This window comes from Bufo gargarizans, chromosome 3 (genome assembly GCF_014858855.1).
Source record: "Bufo gargarizans isolate SCDJY-AF-19 chromosome 3, ASM1485885v1, whole genome shotgun sequence".
NCBI lineage: Eukaryota > Metazoa > Chordata > Amphibia > Anura > Bufonidae > Bufo > Bufo gargarizans.
In genome coordinates, this window is record NC_058082.1 from 208,173,770 (window position 1) to 208,195,935 (window position 22,166).

Sequence of the window (22,166 nt, forward strand, 5' to 3'; positions counted from 1 at the left end):
GCTGGACGGAGGCGTTCGGGTCCGCTCGTGAGCTCCTTCAAACGGAGCTCACGAGCGGACCGGCGAACGCTAGTGTGAAAGTAGCCTTAGAAGAATAGCATGCGTTATATGCTTGGACTTACATTTACCCTGTTTTATATGCATCTGTCCCTTACATTTATTGCATCTCCATATAGATTTCATAGATTTTGGATGCTAGCCAGAAAGGGTAACTAGCTAGTCATTAAAGTCAGTGTCCCAATATAAATATACAGTGATCCCTCAAGATACAATGTCTCCTGGGCCACTGGAAGTTTAAAGGAAATGTGTCATCAGAAAATGACCTATTGTTTAAGGCTACCTTCACACTAGCGTTTCTGTTTTCCGGTATTGAGGTCCATCATTCATTGTCAATGGGGACAAAACTTAACTGAGCAGAACGGAATGTTCCAAAATGCATTCCGTTCTGTTTGTTTGCATTCCAATACCGGAGGTTTTCTTTCCGTCATGGGATGTGGAGCAAAACGTTTTCTCGGACACAATAGAAAACACATCTGTCCCCCATTGACGTTCATTGGAGTTCATGACAGATCCGTCCTTGCTATGTTAAAGGGGTTCTGCACTTTGTTTAAACTGATGATCTATCCTCTGGACAGATCATCAGCATGTGATTGGCGGGAGTCCGACAGCCGGGACCCCCTCCGATCAGCTGTTTGAGAAGGCAGCGGCGCTCCAGCAGCGCTGCGGCCTTCTCACTGTTTACCGCAGGCCCAGTGACATCATGACTTGTATCAACTGGCTTGGGCGGGGCTAAGCTCCATTCAAGGGAACGGAGCTTAGCTGCGCCCAGGACAGTGATACTAGTCGTGACCTCACTGGGCCTGCGGTAAACAGTGAGAAGGCCGCGGTGCTGCTGGAGCGCCGCTGCTTTCTCAAACAGCTGATCGGCGGGGGTCTAGGGTGTTGGACCCTCGCTGATCAGATGCTGATGATCTATCCAGAAGATAGATCATCAGTTTAAACAAAGTGCAGAACCCCTTTAAAGACAATACAATCGGATCCGTTCATAACGGATGCAGATGGTTGTATTATCAGTAACAGAAGCATTTTTGCTGATCCCTGCCGGATGCACTGTGTCTATTGTCCATGGGGCTGCCATAAAGCAATTCTTAATGCTGTCTAAATGCTTTGAAGGAGAACCTGTCACCAAAAAATGCAATGCAATCTGACAGCACCATGTTATAGAGCAGGAGGAGCTGAGCAGATTGATATATATTTTTATGGGAAAATATTCAGTAAAATTCGTAATTTTTACATTTATATCTGCATCCCTCTGAAGTGCTATCAGTACAGGAGGGAGGAGTTATCAGTGACTGACAGCTATCTCTCTATACACACTTATACACACAATGCCATCAATCACTGATAACACCTGGGTATTCACAGAAGGTAGAAAAAGCACAGATATACTGTAAATGTATAAATTACAGGTTTTACTGAATCTTTTCTCACACCGCAGAAGGGAGGGACTGAACTTGTTCTGTGCCCCTCTGATGGAGTCAACCCCCACTACTGACGAGGCAGGTGGACATCCACTACCTTAAAAAATCTGTATACTTATTTGATTATTAGCATTTTAGGATGCACTGTTTCCTGTTTACGAGTTTTCCTTTTAACCCTTTAAGGCCCAGAGTTTTTTTTTGTGTGTTTTTTTTTTTGCGTTTTCGTTTTGCGCTCCCTGCTCCTCCCTTTTTCTGTTCACATAGCCATATGAGGGCTTGTTTTTTGCGGGACAAATTGTACGTTCCAACGCCACCATTTAATATTGCATATGATGTAGTGGAAAGTGGGAAATAAATTCCAAATGGGGTGAAATTGCAAAAAAAAAGCAATTCCACCAGTTATACGGGTTTTTTATTTGCGGCGTTTGATGTACGATAAAACTGACCAGTTACTTTTAGTGTCTTTTCACAGGTCCGCAAAATGGGTCCGTATCCGTTGCACAATTTTACAGAACAGGTGCAGACCCATTCATTTTTAATTGGGCCGGAATGGGCTGTCCGCATTTGCGGATCCGCACTTCCGTTCCGCCAAAAAATAGAACACGTTCTATTCTTGTCCACAATTGCGGACAAGAAAAGGCATTTTCTATGAGAGTTCCGGCGTTGTGCGGTCCACAAAATGCGGAACGCGCATTGCTGGTATCCGCAAAACACATATGGACGTGTGAATGAACCCTTATTCTACAGGTCAGTACAAATCTGGCGATACCTTATATGTATAGTTTTTCTTGCGTTTTGATAGTGATAAAAAAAAAATTAAATGGGAAAAAAATCAGTTTTATTTTTTGTCACCATATTTTGACCCCTCTAACTTTTTTGTAATTATGTGTACGGAGCTGTGGGGGCTCTTTTTTGCGGGGCGATCTAAACTTTTCATTTATTACCATTCTGGGGTGTGTATGACTTTTTGATCACTTTTTATTTAATGTTTTGTAGAAAATAAAGCGACCAAAAACAGCGAATTGGCCATTTGAACGCTTTTTTCCGTTTTGCTGTTTGCCGTATGGGGAATATATTTTTATACTATGGGCATTTTCTCACATCGCGACACCCATGATGTGTATTTTAAATATTTTTTAGTTCTTTTATTTTTATTTTGGGAAAAGGGGCTTGATTTGAATTATTATGATTTTTATTTTCAAAAACGTTTTTTTTTTTTGCACTTTTTTATAGTTCCCATAGGGAACTATAACATGCAATCTTTAGATTGCTATTATCATAGACTCCAATGCACTTGCATTGGAATCTATGATGATTTTACTACTTTCATATGGAGCCCTATTACAGGCAAGGGCTCCATAGGAAATACTATGCAGCAGCCTCCTGTCATTCACAAAGACAGGGGCTGCTGCATACACACTCCGGCTCCTCCGATCGCCACACGGGGGAGCCGGAGCATAACTGAAAGCGTGTGCTTTTGGTTTTCAGCGAGCTCAGATGCCGTGGTCAGGAGCGGGTGCCATCTGTAAAGACCCTGCCAGCGTTGTACATGTACGGCGCTGGGCGTTAAGGGGTTAAGCTCTTTTATAGAAATGGAAGTCTTAGTGTGTACTTCCAGTCAAACTGCTGCATAAGGCTCTTTGCCCTCTGATTTAGTCGGTGTGTAACGTCTAATTTTGCAATCACTTATGAGCTATTCTTTGTGGGACGCTGATTGTTGCTGCATATTTCATAGTAATTGCTTTGAAAATGTTATTCAGTCTTGTACTGAATCTATTTTACAGTGTGATAATAATTTGCCTATATAGAAAACCACAGCCTGTCTGATTTTGTAAGGATCTTCAACGTGGTAATGGTGAGCAAAAGATACACCCTATTTTAGAAAAATCAGGGACTTTTGTACCATTGAGGGTGTTGCCACTTCAGATGTAGTATCGCATAGCAGCCATTCAGATAAATGGCCGACTATATAATACAGGGATTGCTTGTACAGACCGTCTCATAGAGGGGGTTCCAGAACAGCTACTCAGCTCTGTGATGTTTTTGTGCCCTAATAGGTCATATTGACAGGGGATGTCTTTATGAGACAATCCCTCTAAAATTGTAGTAAAAGATCTCAGCCTGTAAATACAGAGCTCATATCAATGTTTCTGGACTTCTATCTGAAAAAAATGCTCCATGTAGCCTAAAAACTTTTTTTTTTTTGTTATTTTGTAAAGCTCTTCAACCTTATTAGAGCAATAAAATCCTTAAAATGTGTAAATTAATTTTATTTGTTAATGTGTAGAGACAGTAAGTAATACACTATATTAGCTACATGTAAATTTTTGTTAGAAAACTGTATGTATAGCCTCCCCTTGGCTCTGAGGGTTGCTAAGGAGAATCCATCTTTAGCGTTCTACTGAACGCTGAAGCTGCCAGATAACTATATGAGTCTTCTCAGCCTGCCTCTGGTCTCCCTGTGCCAGAATTTACCATCCTATCCCAGCCCTGTCTCCATAAAGGTGTAATCGAGCATGCTAAGACTAATGTGACCCTGCAGTTTATCTGCTGCCAGTGCCCATCGCTGGCAGAAGTGCTCCCTCTGTCTTACTAGCACGTCTCCTAGTGCTGGGAAAGTTGCAGTGTTCAGCACTAAAAGTAAGTTTACAGTAACATACCACACTTACTGTTAGCGCTGTACGTTGCAGCCCCGTTTTCCAGTGCTAACCAGAGGCATGCTGGAAGGTCGAGGGAAAGTGCCGCTTCCAGCTATTAAGGCTGGCAGCAGGGTCACTTTAGTCTTAATACGCTCTATTACACATTTAGGAAGGCACGACTGGGAAACGGGAGACCAGAGACAGACTGAGAAGCCTTGACATCATACAGGTATCCCATTGTCTTCAGAAGATGATTCTCCTTAGCAAGCTTCAGTAAGAGCCAAGGGGAGACATTACATACAGTTTTATAATAAAAATTAACACATTTCCCTAATAAAGTGTATTTAGCAACATATACACTGAGGGTCCTTACACATAAAAAAAATTACACTTTAAACTAGTTCAAGGGGTTATCAAGGTAGAGATAATGCTGACCTATCTTCAGAATAAGTTATCATTATCACATTGGCGGGGCTCTAAGTCTTGGGAGCCGCCGCGCTCACTGGAGCTTTGGCAAGCATAGCCAGCTCGAGGCAGTTCACCTAGCACAGCGCTGTACATTGTATAGCTACACTGACCTGCAACTAGGCCTTGTGACTGATGTATGGTGATGTCACATGGCCTAAAAAGAGGCAGTGGAGCTCACAGAGCACCAGCGTCTTCTAACAGCTGATCAATGTGAGTATCGGCCCCGTGCCGATCTGATATTGATGACCTATCCTGAGGATAGGTCTTCTATATCATTTCCAGGATAACCCCTTTAAAAGGAACCTGTTGCCAACCCTGACATGACTGTTTTAATAGCTTCATGCATTCTCCATGTAATAACAATTCTGGAACATCTATTCTTATGGCTCTATGTTGTGCCATTCCTTTATTATTGCTGCTCGAAGTTATGAATGAATTGCTAGCAGTCTGCAGTAAGGGTACAGATGAGTGTAACAAGTTGGGTGGGGGGGGGGGGGGGTCCCTGCACAGATTAACTCTATCCCATCAGTGCTGCCATTTTCAGACTGCACCCCCCAACTGGTTACCTTACCACCCCTCTGTACCTTTACTGCAGACTGCTAGCAATTGATTCATAACTTCTAGCAGTAATAATAAAGGAATGGCACAACATAGAGTCATAAGAATAGATGTTGCAGAATTGTTATTACATGGAGAATGCATGGAGCTTTTAAAACAGTCATGTCAGGAGTGGTGACAGCTCCTCTTTAACTCCTTCCTGTCCATTCCAAGTAAAATACAGCTAATGGAGTGGTCTGGGCCTGTACATTCATGTTCATTATTAGAAGATACTCCATGCTCTGTGTATACATTACTTGATTTAATAAGCTGTCCCTATTATATGACTTTTCCTATATGGTCTCAACAGTGAACCAACAGACCTTGTGTTGCCTTCAGTCATGATGGTGTAAAAATAAATAAATGTTATGCAATGTCATATAATTAACCCCTTAAGGACTTATGACGTACCGGTACGGCATGTTTGCCGAGTCCTTTAGGACCCATGACGTACCGGTACGTCATAACTTTAAAAGTAGATTGCGGCGCGTCGGGGGGTTAATAGGAACAGGATGTCCGCTGAAATCATTCAGCGGGCATCCTGTCACAACACCGCCCGCTGAATGATTTCCCCCCCCCATATCGGCGATCGCAGCAAACCGCAGGTCAATTCAGACCTGCGGTTTGCTGCGTTTCCGGTCCATTCGGGTCTCCTGTGACCTGATGAACCGGAAAAGGATGGTGATCGTGGTGTGATTACACACCACCAATCACAGTCCGAGCATTTGGGGGCGGCGGTGCTGTCCTTGGTGCTGATTGGTGCTGGGAGAGAAGAGGGAGATTCAAACTCCCGGCGCTCCTCTCTCCCCTCCTCTTCCTGCTGCTGCTCCTGCACCGTTCTGCACCAGCTCCTGTGATTCCCCCCTTCGACACCTATCACCCTCCAGGTAGGTTAGGGTCAGGGGAGGGTTAGTTAGAATGGAGAGTTAGTTAGAGAAAAAATAAATAAAAAAACTTTATCTGATTTATTGTTTGTGGTGGTTGGGGTCTGAGACCCTAGACCCACCACCACTTTTTTTTTTTGCGTGCGCTGACTGTGGCCGGCATTTTTTGCGTCCGGCCACTGTTAGCACATCGGCCGTCCCACCACTGATCAGCGTTGTACTGATGATCAGCGTTCTACCGCTGATCAGCAAGTTTGAACTTTTTTTTTTTTTTTAACACTTGTCCATTCTTTTTTTTTTACTTTAGCTTTTTAGTACGTGAACACCCTGTGCCCCCACACACACGCACATACAATAAAGTTTTACACGCACGCACATACACAAACACACACACATACCCATGGCCCGCCGGACGTTCTCGGCCGAGGAGGCTTACGCCCAGCTTGCCTCCGACTCCGAGAGCCCCAGTGAGGATGAGGATGACCCCACTTTCTTCTTGTCATCCGCATCCTCCTCATCATCTCTGATGACGATGAGACTGCCGCCAGTCGGAGCCAGGGGCCCCACATGCTAAAAACCCTGTGGCCCACACCAGTACGAGCCGCCCTGGGGCTCGTATTGGTTTCCCGGCCTACCAAATAAGCCCACTGGAGCCCCCTACCGGTGAACCTAGCTGGTGTCCCGAGGTGATCCTGCCTATGACCGTCTGTATAGGATACGGCCGGTCATCGATCACTTCGGGGCCAAATTTGCGCAGGCCTACGGACCTGGACGGGAGGTCGCGGTTGATGAGTCTCTCGTTGCTTTCAAGTTTCCGCCAATACATTTCCACTAAGCGGGCGAGGTATGGCGTGAAAATGTACAAAATTTGTGAGAGTACCTCAGGGTACACTTACAAATTTTGTGTGTACGAGGGGCGAGAGTCCCGTATTGAACCGCCAGAATGTCCCCCCACTCTGGGTGTTAGCGGAGAAACTCGTGTGGGACCTTATGCACCCACTGCTAGATAAGGGTTACCACTTGTACGGGGATAACTTTTATACTAGCATTCCCTTGTTCAGGTCCCTTGCCGCCAGATCCACTGTCCGCTTGTGGGACCGTGCGGAAAAATCAGCGCGGCCTCCCTGTCCACCCCCTCCAGGTATCTATCTCCAGGGGTGAGACCCGTGCCCTTACCAGTGGAAACCTGTTGCTGGTCAGGTATAAGGACAAGAGGGATGTCCTTATACTGTCCACAATCCACGGTAACAGCATCACCTCTGTCCCTGTGCGAGGTACTGCGGCAACGGTCCTCAAGCCCGATTGTATCGTCGACTACAATCGGTATATGGGAGGAGTTGATCTTTCTGATCAAGTCCTCAAGCCATATAATGCTATGTGCAAAACCCCGGCATGGTACAAAAAAGTTGCTGTCTACTTGGCACAGGTTGCCTTGTACAACGCTTTTGTACTATCCCGAAGCGCTGGCAGCACAGGGACATTCCTCCAATTCTATGAGGCAGTCCTCAAGGACCTGATTTTTTCAGACCTGGGAAAGAGCAGGCTGGAGTACCTCGGGAACTGGAGGCGCCCGGATTGTCCCTGGCCAACATTTTCCAGGTGTGGTCCCCCATACTGGAAAGAAGGGACGAACCCAAAAAAGATGCAGAGTGTGTCACAGGAGGGGGATACGGAAGGACACCACCACTCAATGGGACACTTGCCCCGATCATCCGGGCTTCTGCGTTATCAATTGCTTCAGGGAGTATCACACTTCCATGGAGTGCAAAACTTTTATAATCCCCAACAGTCCCCTAGAGAACATAAAAAAAACCTCTCAGACTTTGGAGACACAGAAACAATTTTTCCCCAAAAAAATATTAGTTTTAGTGCAGGCATCCTCAGACTGCGGCCCTCCAGATGTAAAACTATAACTCCCAGCATGCCCTGACAACGTACAGCTATCAGCAGGGCATTGTGGGAATTGTAGTTTTACAACATCTGGAGGGCCGCTGTTTGAGGATGCCTGCTTAGTGTCTCCAAAGTCCGAGAGCCATACATATTGGGAATTGCCGCGTCCGTAAAAATCTTCTCTATAAAAATACTAGCTCCCAGGCTATGGAGATACAAAAATAATTTTTTTGTTCCTCAAATGATAATATAGTGTAAAATCTAAATAAATAAATATTAGGTATCTCCGCATCCGTAAGAATCTGCCCTATAAAAATAACTTTTAACGCGTAAAAGAAAAAAGCTATTTTTTGTCACCTAACATCACAAAAAGTGTAATAGCGAGCGATCAAGCAAGGGTTAACAGCCAAACAAAACTAAATTATTATTGCCCCGATTCTGTAGTTTGCAGAAACACCCCATATGGCTATATAGCCGCACGGCAGGGCATAGAACGAAGGGAATGCCATATGGTTTCTGGAAGGCAGATTTTGATGGACTGATTTATTTACACCATGTCCCATTAGAAGCCCCCCTGATGTAGCCTAGACTAGAAACTACAAAAAAGTGACCCCATCTAAGAAACTACACCCCTCAAGGTATTTAAAAGTTACTTTACAAACTTTGTTAACCCTTTAGGTGTTCCACAAAACTTAATAGCGAATGTAGAAACAATTTTAGAATTTAAATTTTTTGTTACCTTGCCTCAAAAAAGTGTAATATAGAGCAACCAAAAATCATATTTACCCTAAAATAGTCCCAAAACAACAATCACCTTATCCCGTAGTTTCCTAGATGGGGTCACTTTTATGGAGTTTCTACTCTAGGGGTGCAGCAGGGGGCTTGAAAGGGTACATGGTGTAAATAAACCAGTCCAGCAAAATCTGCCTTCCAAAAACCATATGGCGTTCCCCTTCTTCTATGTCCTGCGTTTAGCCAAATAGTAGTTTACGACCACATATGGGGTGTTTCTGCAAACTACATAATCAGGGCAACCCATATTGAGTTTTGTTTGGCTGTTAACCCATTTTTTCCAGTAATAAAGTAAGGGTTAAAATGGAAAATTTTCCAAAAAATAGAAATTCCAAAATTGTTTCTCCATCTGCCATTAACTCTAGTGGAAGCACCTAAAGGGTTAACAAAGTTTGTAAACCCAGTTTTGAATACCTTGAGGGGTGTACTTTCTTAGGATGGAGTCACTTTTTTGGAATTTCTATTCTAGGGGTGCAACGGGAGGCTTGAAATGGGACATGGTATAAACAAAACCAGTCCTGCAAAATCTGCCTTCCGAAACCCATATGGCGTTCCCCTCCTTCTATGTCCTCCCGTTTGGCCAAACAGTAGTTTAGGACCATATATGGGGTGTTTTTGCAAACTACAGAATCAGGGCAACCCTATATTAAGTTTTGTTTGGCAGTTAACCCTTACTTTATTACTGGAAAAAATGGATTAAAAGGGAAAATTTTCCCAAAAATAGAAAATTTTAAAATTTAAGTCAATTTGCCATTTTTGGGTGGTTTTGTTATTACGTAAGCCTCACAAAGTGACTTCAGACCTGGGCTGGTCCATAAAAAGTGGGATTTGGAAAATTTCAGAAAAATTTCAAAATTTGCTTCTAAACTTCTAAGCTTTGTAACATCCCCCAAAAATAAAATGGCATTCCCGAAATGTTACAAACATGAAGTACATATGGAGATTGTAAAGTCATCACAATTTTTGGGGGTATAACTATGTATTACAGAAGTAGAGAAACTGAAACTTTAAAATTTGCAAATTTTTCTAAATTTTGGGTAAATTTGGTATTTTTTTAATGCAAAAAAATTAGCTTTTTTGATCCCAATTTTAGCAGTGTCATGAAATACAATATTTGACGAAAAAAACTGTCTCAGAACGGCCTGGGTAAGTAAAGGCGTTTTAAAGTTGTTCACACATAAAGTGACACTGGTCAGATATTAAAAAAATGGCCAAGTCCTTAAAGGGGTGAGCTGAACCCGGACATCCCTCCATTTTCACCCAGGCAGCCCCCCTGACATGAGCATCGGAGCAGTTCATGCTCCGATGCTCTCCTTTGCCCTGCACTAAATTGCGCAGGGCAAAGGCATTTTTAGGATCATCAGTGCCGGTGACGTATCGGGGCTCTCCATGGGGCTGACAGGAACCCCGGTGACGTCCCTGGCACTGATGGGCGGGATTTAGCTCTGCCCTAGCCAGTAAAACGGCTAGGGCAGAGCTAAGGCCTGCCCCTCAGAGTTGGTGACGTCACCGAACACACTGCTGGGTGGAAGTTACCTGCCGGGCAGTGTGTTATTGAAAACAAAAGAGCCCTGTGCCCTGCGCGATTTAGCGCAGGGCACGGGAGCGCATCGGAGCATGAGATGCTCCGATGCTAGCCTCAGGGTGGCTGTCTGGGTGAAAATAAGGGTATGTCTGGGTTCAGCTCTGAACCCGGACAACCCCTTTAAGTTGAAATAGGGCTGAGTCCTTTAGGGGTTAATGAATACTTCAAGAAAGTTACCCGAACAACTCAAACATGGAGACATATATATCTCCAAATAGCAAGGCGCCAGCATTATATACCCTGCATTATTTTGGAATTCCATGTGGTTACCTCAAACATACAGACTACATGTAAAGCTAGCATCGAGAGATACATGTAAATGCCCATTTTTACTTTTTTAACAACTGAAAAATAAAAAGATGTCTCCACAATTATTTTTATATTGTACTTGAACAAAGAACAGTACTCTGCCATCTGCTGGACAAACACGCTACTGCTGAAATACTGCAGATACAAAAACTGACAACTGTAAAATCAGATCTACACTAATTCTTACCCTGTGCTCCTGGTGAGTGTCCATTCTTCTATCAGCTCCTTCTGTATTTAGCTACTGCAGGTGCACATAACAATTTTAATAACCACTGGAAGAGCTAAACTGCAGTAGCAAGCGCGTCCAGCAGATGGCAGAATACTGTTCTTTGTGCAGATGACTCTAAAGTGCTCCTTTATTCATCATTAATTCTACTTTGTGTAGCGAATCAAATTCGTGTGGCGACGTTTAATGAATACTTTTGCCTTGTGAAATGGTGCACAGCAATGTCTGTGGGAAAATAAAAAAGCCAGTGGGCCATACCTATAATACCCAAAAGCAGTCTTCCAGAGAACAGGAGCAGTAGATTGCTGGATTAATGTGACTCAGCTTTGACACTAGTGGCCCCAGATGACATCCGAGGTATCCTCGTGTATCTGCAGTTGCAGAACCTTAACAGTTGATGTGATTGAATGATTTGTCTTCATTTATTGGAACGTGGTATAATTGTACTGGGAAAGTCCAGTGGTATTTAGTTGTTTCCCTCACTGTTCACAGCAAGTGAATTTACGTAAATTAAAAGAAAATGCCAATGTTCTGAATATAAGTACTTTTTTTTTAACAATATGCTTTTAAAGGGGGCATTGGGGAGGAGAGTTAGGATTGTTTCACATTTACATTTGCCGATCAGACAGGCTGTTCCGGCCGGGAGCAGCCTGCTGGATCTGGCATTGTTGTCTGGTCCATTAAAGGGATTCTGTCATGAGATTTTACCCCTATAACCTAAACATATGCCCATGTCCGTACTAATAACATGAATCCTAAGTTGGCCTTATTAAACCTGCTTGTGGCTCTATTAGCCCAGAAAACAGGTTTTTATAATCTGTCAATCACCTACCTAAGGTGCCCAAGGAGACTTCTATTAATACAGAGTGCCCGGCCGCACCCATCACCCTCTGGTGCCCAGCGTTGCCTTCCCTGTCATAATCGCTGCCCTCCCTGTCTACAGTGCCGCCTTCCTCACCTCAGCGCCGCCTCCGCAATCCTCCCCTCCCTTTGCCAGATCCCGTGCGCACTAGGCTCAGCCTGATGCGCCTGTGCAGACTCCTGGCAGCGGCTTTGTTGAGCGAAGTGCGCATGCAAAGGGGTTATCCCATTATTAATGTAAAAAATGAAGTACATGCTCTCCCTATCACAGCTCAGGAGGCGTGTCCATGCTCTCCCTTTCACAGCTCAGGAGGTGTGTCCATGTTCTTCCTATCACAGCTCAGGAGGTGTGTCCATGCTCTCCCTATCACAGCTCAGGAGGCAGTTGAAGGATGAAACTGAGCATGTGCGACCTTCTCAGTGAGACGGACAATGAAGTAGGAAAAAAGACAAACAGCAGGTGGCGATATACAGATACATTTTATTGAATAACTCATTACATGCAATTACAAAAGTATTCAGATGCGGTTGCTAGTTAGAAAACTGTAGAATATTTTTGTGGGACGACTGCTTTATGATTGCTGAGAGAGAGCAGCAGGACCACCTGTGTGAACACCTTTGTCCAAAGCTGACAACACCTTTAATGTTAATAATCTGAAAAGGCAAGAAAACGTTGGGTGCCACCATGTGATACATCTTATATATGCTTGGCAAAGTGCTGACAGAATAGCACTCAGCTATTTGTCAAATCAAAGGTGGGCAGCAGGCCATAACCACCTTGGTAGCCAATGGCTGCATAAAAAAGTGGTGGCTTTGGTCTGCCGTGTGCACCACGACCGAACTGTTTGTCCTTACCCGAATATACGGTAGCTAAGTGTCACTGCTTCTCTGCCTGTTATATCTGAATGTGGCGTTCAAGCTAAAACACTTGCAGTCTTTTGAGGTCCTGCTATGATGTGTATTCTGTCCATAGGTGTTAACGCCAGCACAGATCAGGTTTATCTGCCATGCCATCCTGGAATCTGGAAAACAGTATTCAAGCAAGAAGAGGAAACCATTTCCACTTATGTACTCATACTATGGGACCGAGTACCTAGGTAACAAACAATACATTACATGTACATGTACAAAATGGGGAGGATTCACTTTATCAATTACAATTGGAACCTTTCATAGGGATCATTTAGTACTTATCTATTTCGTTGCATTCTCTACATTAGATGAGGTCAGTTATCTGTGCTACCAAAAATGAGATAGCTACAGATATATTCAGTAAACCTTTCTATTCATCCTTCAGAAATGGAAGCAAGCAGTTTTCATGTCCAGATTAGAAATACAAGAAAGATCATGCTCAAGTCTGCTAAAATTGCCCAAAATCCACTCTTGGTTCTGATATAGACTTTAAAGGGCTTGTCTCACTTCAGCAAATGTCATTTACTATGTAGAGAAAGGTAATACAAGGCACTTACTAATGTATTGTGATTGTCCATATTGCCTCATGTCGGCTTAATTCATTTTTCCATCGCATCATATATTATTAAGTGCCTTGTAGTAACTTTCTCTACATGATAAATGCCATTCGCTGAAGTGAGACAACCTCTTAATTTGGCAAACTGCAGCGGGAGCAAAAGGATCAGTTGGTCGGGGCTGTAATTCACGTTTTTTTGTTACACCCTCTAAGTTAGTAACATGCATCTTCAAGCCATGTTTTCTTATGACCCTGTCTATGGGTAGAAATCAGAATGAATAAGCAGGTTATTTTACTACTATCACACTACAAAATGATGTCCATTGACCGGCACTTAGTGCAGTATAATACCAGCCATCTTTAGATGAGCTTTTTTCTTTTCTTGTTGCTGTAGGGGCAGCACATGGACTGTCTTCTATTCTGCAAATGCTACTGTCCTATCAGGATTACCTTGAGCCAGCTGACCGGGACCTTGTTTGGCAAAGTGTCGACTTTCTTGTGAACCAGGAACAAAATTGCAATTGGCCACCGGAACTCGGGGAAGTAATAGAACGTGAAAACGAGCTTGTCCACTGGTGTCATGGAGCCCCAGGTTAGTCATTATCTTGGTTTAGCCTCCTAACAGTCACGTTATAATTGGAAAAACCTCCCAAAAATATCACCTTTTTTATAGTAAATTTTTAATGTGTGTCTGCAGTAAATCTTGTTGGTGCACAACTCCGGGGACACTATTACATTTTTAACCCTAGTGACATCATTAATGTTAGCCTTAAGGACCAATAATATTTTCCCACTTTTTTGTGTTCTAGCAGTCAGTACTTTTAAATTTTTTCTTCAATTTTTTTTTATTTAGCAGGATTAGTTGTAGGTTTTTTAGGAACCATTTTCGGTTATATAGTGTATTAAATAACTTTTATTTTATTTTTAAGGGGGAAGATAAAAAAACTCAATTTTTACATTGTTTTGTGGAATTTTTTTATTGTGTTCACTGTGTGGTAAAAATAACGTAATTTTATTATGTGGGTCAGCACACTGATGATAATACCACATTTCTATATACATTTTCCCTTTTTTCTTTCTTTCCTCCTGTCAGCTATGCAGCTGCTTCCTCATTCTCCTCCACACTGACAGGGAGGGGGCACTGCTCATATCTTAGGTTTGGTACCAGACATATGGGCTTTGTATTGTTTGAAAGCTGACATTCCAGACAATACCAGAATGACATAAATCTGTTTAGTACAGGGGAACATATCACTGATAGAAATCGGGATGCTGTGAATGCAGCTGAAAGTGAAAGTAAAAACAGATTTTACCTGCGATTATTCCCAACTTGATTTCTAACAGTGATTTCTCCTTTGTTGCTTGGGCTAATGCTGTCATTTTGGTCCAGTTGCATGTTTTTAGCTGTTACCATTCAGGAGATAGCAGCATCTAAATAGCCCTCTCCCCTCCATTTACACAGTTAGCTACTTTTCCCACTGCCCGAGCTGGACTCGGGGAAAATAGGTGGTTAAAGGGGTTCTCCAAGATTTTGTCAAATAACCCTTTCCTATAACATGCTACCACTCTGGTCTCTGCTGCTCCATTTCCAGCTAGGCCTGCAGCATCACATTTGGTTCATCTTTACCGTGACCACTATAGCCAATCACTGGGCTCAGCAGTGACGTGTTCATGACCATGTGTCCGATGAGGTCAGTGATTAGCTGTAGCATTTATGGGACCACTGAATGTGACGTCCATTCCATGCCCAGTGGTAATTAGAGTTGCTGGGATCAGAGCAGAACTGGTTAGACAATAAATATGAGTAGGTTTTTTTATTATTATTTTACTAAACATGATACTTTTACTTGGGTCAAGGATTTGAATTTATTTGCCAGAAAATTGAAATGGCACAAATTCTTTAAAAATTGTAATAAAATAACATGCCTAGACATTAGGCCTGCACAATATATCGCCAAAGCAATCGCAATCGCAATTAATCGCCATATCGCAATCGCCAATTGGCCGACCCAAAAATGCTGCAATTATATTACCATATTTTTCGCTTTATAAGACAAACTTTTCCCCCCCCAAAAGTGGGGGGGGGAATGGCAGTGCGCCTTATAAAGCGATGGTTGACTTTTTACGTGGTTGACACGGATGTATCGCCGGCCGCTACGCCGGCGATACATCAGTTACAGTGTGGGGAGGGAGGAGGGGCTGGAGGCAAGTCGTTATTTTAATGAACAAATGTTCTTTTATTTATTCTATTTTATTTATCTGTTCTGTGCAGTGCTAATAAGAAAATGGCAAGTTTTGTATTTTGTACTTTTGCAGTAATGCAAATATGTTATATAATTTAGTAAAATATGTTTTATTTTGAAAAGCACTGTGCATTTCAGTTCTTGAGTTAAGCATAACTTCATTTCAGCATTATCAGTAATTTGTGTGTGCTTTTGCCTTGAAAATCCAAGCAATTAGACCTCTAGCACAATTCCCTTAAAATATCGCATCGCATACCGTTATCGCAATTTTTAGGGCCCTAATCGCAATCGCACAAAATTCCCATATCGTGCAGCCCTACTAGACATGGGGATTAGCCCTGAGGATTTTCCGGATTTCCAAAATCTTTTGGAACTCTGTGAAGAGGGAACCAGGATCCCAGGAAAAGGTCCGTTTACGGAACTACGGCCGCGAAGTACCAGACTGCCACCCCCTGTAAGTACCAAACACATAGATATCTTCTTGCGTCTCGTTATTTCTGACATCGAGAAAATACAGGGTATGTCCCTTCACTCGAATCTCTCGGCATCAGAGTTCCAGGCTTTGAGAAACCTGGAAAATAACAAGGAGTTGATTATTAAACAGTCGGACAAGGGTGGTAATCTGGTACTTCTGGACCACCACCAATATCAATTAATGTGTTTGGCATTACTGAATGACAAAAACAGTTATAAAAAAATACCAGTGGACCCAACTGAGATTTTCCGTACTGATCTTCTCGGAGTCCTCAGTCAGGGCCTACAACAGGGTGTCATCAGTAAGACCGAGTATGATTTTCTCTTTCCGAAAACCCCACAAACGGCCACTTTCTATTGCCTGCCCAAAATCCATAAAGGGATACATCCCCTGAAAGGGCGTCCCATTGTATCGGGTATTAATTCGTTGACACATCACGGTGGAATTTACCTTGACAAGGTACTCCGTGATTTTGTTTCAAGTTTACCATCCTTTACCCGTGATACAATGGACTTTCTCCATAAAATTTAAACGCTCACAGTAAATCCTAAAAGTATCCTGGCAAGCATCGATGTGGAATCGCTTTATACCTCGATTCCACACGATAAAGGAATTAAGGCAGTGAATTATTTCCTCAATACAAGAGGAACCCAGTTTTCTGCACATAATGGTTTTATCTTGCAGTTGCTGGATTATATTCTCACCCATAATTTCTTTCTATTCAACGGCTCCTTCTACCACCAGCTCAGGGGGACCGCAATGGGGAATTCCTATGCCCCCACTTATGCGAATCTCCTCCTGGGCTGGTGGGAGGACACGGTCGTCTTCCCAGATCAGCACCCTTGGTGGAGTGAGTACATCACATTTTGGACTCGCTACATCGATGATGTGTTCTTGATCTGGGAAGGAAGTCTCGCAGCATTCCACCGCTTTATCGATACTCTCAACTGTAATGATATTGGTCTGAGATTTACCTGTGAAACCCAACTAGAACAGATCACCTTTTTGGACGTTGTGGTGACCAAGATAGAGGGTACCCTAAATACTTCAGTTTTCCGGAAACCCACGGCTACTAATAGTATCCTCCATTGGGAGAGCCACCACCCCACCGTCGTCAAAAAAGGGATCCCTAGGGGACAATATCTGCGGGTCCGTAGGAATTGTTCGTCGGGAGTTAATTTCTATCAAGAATCAGGAAAACTCAGAAAGAGATTGAGAGAGAGGGGTTATCCCTCAAAAATTCTTAGGGACTCCTTTCAGTTCGCAGAGTCAAAAAAAAGAGAAGAACTTTTAATACCAAAACAAAGAGACACGGACAAGAATCTGATACGTCTTATCTCGACTTTTGACTCTGGGAATGGGGAGGTGGTATCCATACTCAGAAGACACTGGGCAATTTTAACTATGGACCCCGACCTAACACAGGTAATTAGGAACTATCCTCAGGTGACTTACCGCAAAGGGAGAAGCCTACGTGATCGTTTAGTACATAGTCATTATGAAGGCCCGAAGAGAGAGGGCACGTGGTTAGACCGTAGGCCCCTCAGTGTTTTCAAGTGTGGTTCTTGTAAAGCCTGCAATTTTATTAATCCATCTAAATCAATAATTTGCTCTGTGACCCAACGACCGTTTACGATCCGTGACTTCGCCAACTGTAAAACCAAAGGCGTAGTCTATATTTGCCAATGTAGTTGTCCGTTGGATTACATTGACAAGACCAAGAGGGAATTACGGAGAAGAATCTGTGAGCATCTTAATGATATAAAAAAATCCAAGGATACTCCGGTGGCCCATCATTTTAATAGCTGCAATAAGGGCGATGTGAGTTCGGCTCGTTTCTCAGTGTTGAAGGTGGTTCCCTTTCCTGAGAGGAGGGGCGACTGGGACAGAAGGATTCTCCAAAAAGAGTCCAGCTTGATTTATCGTTTTCGGTCCCAGTCCCCCCTTGGTCTCAATGAAAGACTCAATTTTGCGTGTTTTATTTAATATTCCCCTTGTCTGTTTTAGTTTTGGCGATCCCAGTTAATTTGTCCAGTATCAGCAGTATGTGACCCATGGTATTCTGTGCTGATCAGTGCGAAAAGCACCACTTTTTTCAAGGGGTTAATATGATTGACTCCCTTTATCTGTAAATTACCTGCTATCTCTATTTCATCAATACTATTGGAGAGGCAGGTTTTCATGTATTTCTCCATCATGATTAAACATCTTTAATTGTATACATTGTCTGCTGAGTGATACTTCTATGTCTTCAGGGGGCTGTTACTGATGTTCTGCTGTGCCCCTTGTGCATCTTTGGCACACTTTGGAGAATGTATGCTCATCTGCAGGTTCGTTTTATATTAATAAATTGCTGGCTCTCTCTGGCACATTATGGAGTTTTTTTTTGTGATCTGGAGCTCCTATTTTTATCTTTAATATGCTGGCCTTTTTGCTTTAAACCCCTCTCCCCCTCCCTCCCTCCACCCTTCATGTTATAATCGCCTGAATAGTATGGCCTCCTCCTGTCATCTTCCGGAGGCCGGAAGCCCTTATGCGTTCCACCTGGCGTTCCGGGAGCAGAATGCGCCTCCCCGGCGGCTGGACGCACCGATCTGACCCTATAAATGGGTCTAAATCTTTGCTGGCACCTTACCTGGGCCCTGAGCAGGCTACTGGGGGAGCTTATGGCCGGCATCAACAGCATGTAAGTAGCAGGATGAGCCAAATACCTGCTTTCTTGATCATTATAACCTGTATTTTTTTTAGTTACCTTATACCTAATTCTTCTCCATTTGTATGCACCTCTTTAGGTAACTCCTGTTGGGATGCTTATATCTTGCCTTCTGGTAACATTGTATTTTATGCCTCCTCCTTTGAACATCTCTAGCTAAGTATCGCTCCATTTTCATTATCGCCCTTGTATCATTTATCACATCTATATCATGGTTGGACTATGTCCTAATGTTGTACCTACTTCCTGACCTTATACAGGTGAAACGCGTTGAGGTTTGTGTAATAAGATGTGCATACTAAAAATGTGTGTATTATTTACTTGAGAGGAACGGTGACTTTTACAGTATCCTGGATCGCCTTCCATTATTCTCTTTTTCTGTATCTGCAATAATTATACTTAATCGTCGGATTGGACAGGTGGCGACTCCACCTTTTTTGTACCACCTTCCACTTCCGGTGTATCTTCCCTTATTAAGAGTACATATTTTCTCTTCCCGGTTAGGGCTAATCTAGGGATTTCATAGCCTTAGGTTCGGGGACAGGGAACCCCCACCATCAGGGGGTCACCCTGGGCTGAGCAGTCATTAGGGCCTTTAGGGTAAGCATTCTGTCTGCCCTGCCCTTTTTTCAGACCCTGTCCTTTTTTGGTCTATTCCTCGAGCCACTATGTCTACAGGCATTGTTGTGTCACTAGTAAACTTTTTATGTAGGGGCCACTACTCCCCAGTCAAAAGAAATTTATATATAACCCTTTTGAAAGGTAGTACACTTTGTCGGTATATACATACCTATACCCGCACTATCATTAATAAAGGTATTTTTAAAAGTCACTAATTTCTAAAGCTATATACTAAAAACAGATTTTACCTGCGATTATTCCCAACTTGATTTCTAACAGTGATTTCTCCTTTGTTGCTTGGGCTAATGCTGTCATTTTGGTCCAGTTGCATGTTTTTAGCTGTTACCATTCAGGAGATAGCAGCATCTAAACAGCCCTCTCCCCTCCATTTACACAGTTAGCTACTTTTCCCACTGCCCGAGCTGGACTCGGGGAAAATAGGTGGTTAAAGGGGTTCTCCAAGATTTTGTCAAATAACCCTTTCCTATAACATGCCACCACTCTGGTCTCTGCTGCTCCATTTCCAGCTAGGCCTGCAGCATCACATTTGGTTCATCTTTACCGTGACCACTATAGCCAATCACTGGGCTCAGCAGTGACGTGTTCATGACCATGTGTCCGATGAGGTCAGTGATTAGCTGTAGCATTTATGGGACCACTGAATGTGACGTCTCCATTCCATGCCCAGTGGTAATCAGAGTTGCTGGGATCAGAGCAGAACTGGTTAGACAATAAATATGAGTAGGTTTTTTTATTATTATTTTACACTGCCCCTGTTCACTGAAATTTAAAAAAATCTTGCAGAACTCCTTTAATGTCTAATCTTAGTTTGTTCCACTGTAGATGAAGGTACTTACACTTATTGTAGGGAGCAGTGACAGGGGGTTATTTAGCAAAACTGTTCTAAAGGAAAATTGACGTAGTGGCCAATAGCAACCAATCAAAATCCTCCTTCCATTTTTCAAAGGTCCTTTGGAAAATTAAAGGTGGAATCTGATTTGTTGCTATGGCCAACATAGCCAGTTTTCTAGTACACCAGATTTGATAAATCTCCTCCAAGGTACATACTTATTGAATTCTTTCCATTAAGAAGATTCAATCCTAGAATGGCTCCTTCCTTGTGTCTTCCATATGGCAAATATTTGAACAGGGTGCATGTTAAAAATCTTTATTTTATGTAACCCTATTCCACATTTTTTTGTAGAACCTCTTTGGTACATTTAATTTTCAAAGAGGACCCTCTACAGACATGTCTTAGTAAATACTTGTATTCACCATAATGTAACAACTATGGGGCATTTTATCTTACAGCTCTTCGATGTGCTAGAAATTTACAAATAAATTGAAAAGTTGGTGTTACCAGTTGGGGATGTGTCTCTGCACTTTCTGACATTGTCCAATTGATGCTGCCAGTGTCAGACTTTGTAGGCACACACCCTTTTGATAAGGGGAATGGTAACACCCATCTGTCAATTTATTCATAAAATTCTAGGAGGAATGGCACAATGGAGAGTTATTAGAAAAATGCTCCAGAATTGTTACCAAGAATTGGCTAAAACATGCATGTTTGGAGATGAGACATGTCCTTTTTAGCCCCTTCTCAACCAGCACCGTACATATTAAACAGCAGACACCTGGGACTAATATATGTGATTGATGATGACGTAGATCGCATACTTTTAATCCTTCAGTTGCTGTGGCCAAACATCGTCTGAGAGGTTAAACGTGGTCTGCTGTTTAAACCAGCAGGAACGCGGCGGCTATGGTGCCCGTCACGCACCACGAGGTCCATGAAGTCCCGTCTGGAGCCATACATGTAGGCACTGGTCAAGAAGAGGTTAATGAAGAACGCTATTCATTTATGGCACAGCGAGCAAAAAACAGGAGCAAAGCAAACAAAACAGGAGTTGTGCCCACCTGATCAGTACAGGGGCCTGGCAGTTACTAGAAGCCGGAACCATGATGTATCCACCGTCATCTGTTGAAACCTCAGATGACAGCAGATTAACAGCTTAGATGTCATGGTCAATGCTGAGCCATTTTTTGGTGACCTCGCTTTGCAAAAATATAATAGCAATCAATCAATCAAAAAATCGTATGTACTTCAAATAGTACCAATGAAAATGTCATACGAGACCATTGCCCCAAAAATATGGCTCTCAGAAAATGGCGACACAAAAACATGATTTTTTTTTAAAATGCTTTGTGTAAAAGTAGCAAAAAAAATAAAAACTACATAGAATTGGTATCCCTGTAATCATACTGACCATCAGAATAAAGTTATGTCATTTTTCAGCACAGTGCATGCCACAATAACAAAACCCAAAAAGCAATGGCAGAATTGCTGCTGTTTCTTTATCCTGCTTCTCAAAACGCAAAATAAAGTGATCAAAAAGTCGTATTACCCTGATTCGGCAGTTTATAGAAACACCCCACATGCGGTCTGAGATTGCTGGGCTCAGAAGGTAAGGAGCACCATAGGGTTTTTGTAGGACAGATTTTGGTAAAATAGATTTTGGGTGCTATGTTGCATTTGAAGAGACCCTGAGGTACCCCTACAGTAAAAACCCACAAAACGTGACCCCATTTTCAAATAAAATGTCTCTTTTTCATTTTCACAAAGAGTAACAGGAGAAAATCACCATACAATTTGTTACCCATTTTCTTTTGAATATGACAATACAATAAACTACTGTACTGGCACACAGCAGAGCTCAGAAGGGAAGAAATGCCATATGGCTGTAGGGCAGATTTTGCTGGAATGGTTTTTGAGTGCCATGTCGCATTTGAAGAGACACTGAGGTAACCCCTATAGTGGAAACCCAAAAAGTTACCACATTTTGGAAACTATAACCCTCAAGGAATTTATTGAAGGGTTTAGCCAGCATTTTGATCCCACAGATGTTTTCCAGGA

The 22,166-nt window shown here is 42.7% G+C and overlaps 1 protein-coding gene across 1 annotated transcript in view; it reads left to right on the top strand.

The window, feature by feature from the left end:
* Positions 1 to 22,166, top strand: part of LANCL3 (LanC like 3) — a 73,763-nt gene that overhangs the window by 16,711 nt on the left and 34,886 nt on the right. Inside the window, exons 2-3 of the mRNA XM_044288513.1 lie at positions 12,706 to 12,829; positions 13,595 to 13,792. Of these exons, the coding sequence (XP_044144448.1) occupies positions 12,706 to 12,829; positions 13,595 to 13,792 (322 nt within the window). The remainder of the gene's footprint in view (positions 1 to 12,705; positions 12,830 to 13,594; positions 13,793 to 22,166) is intronic.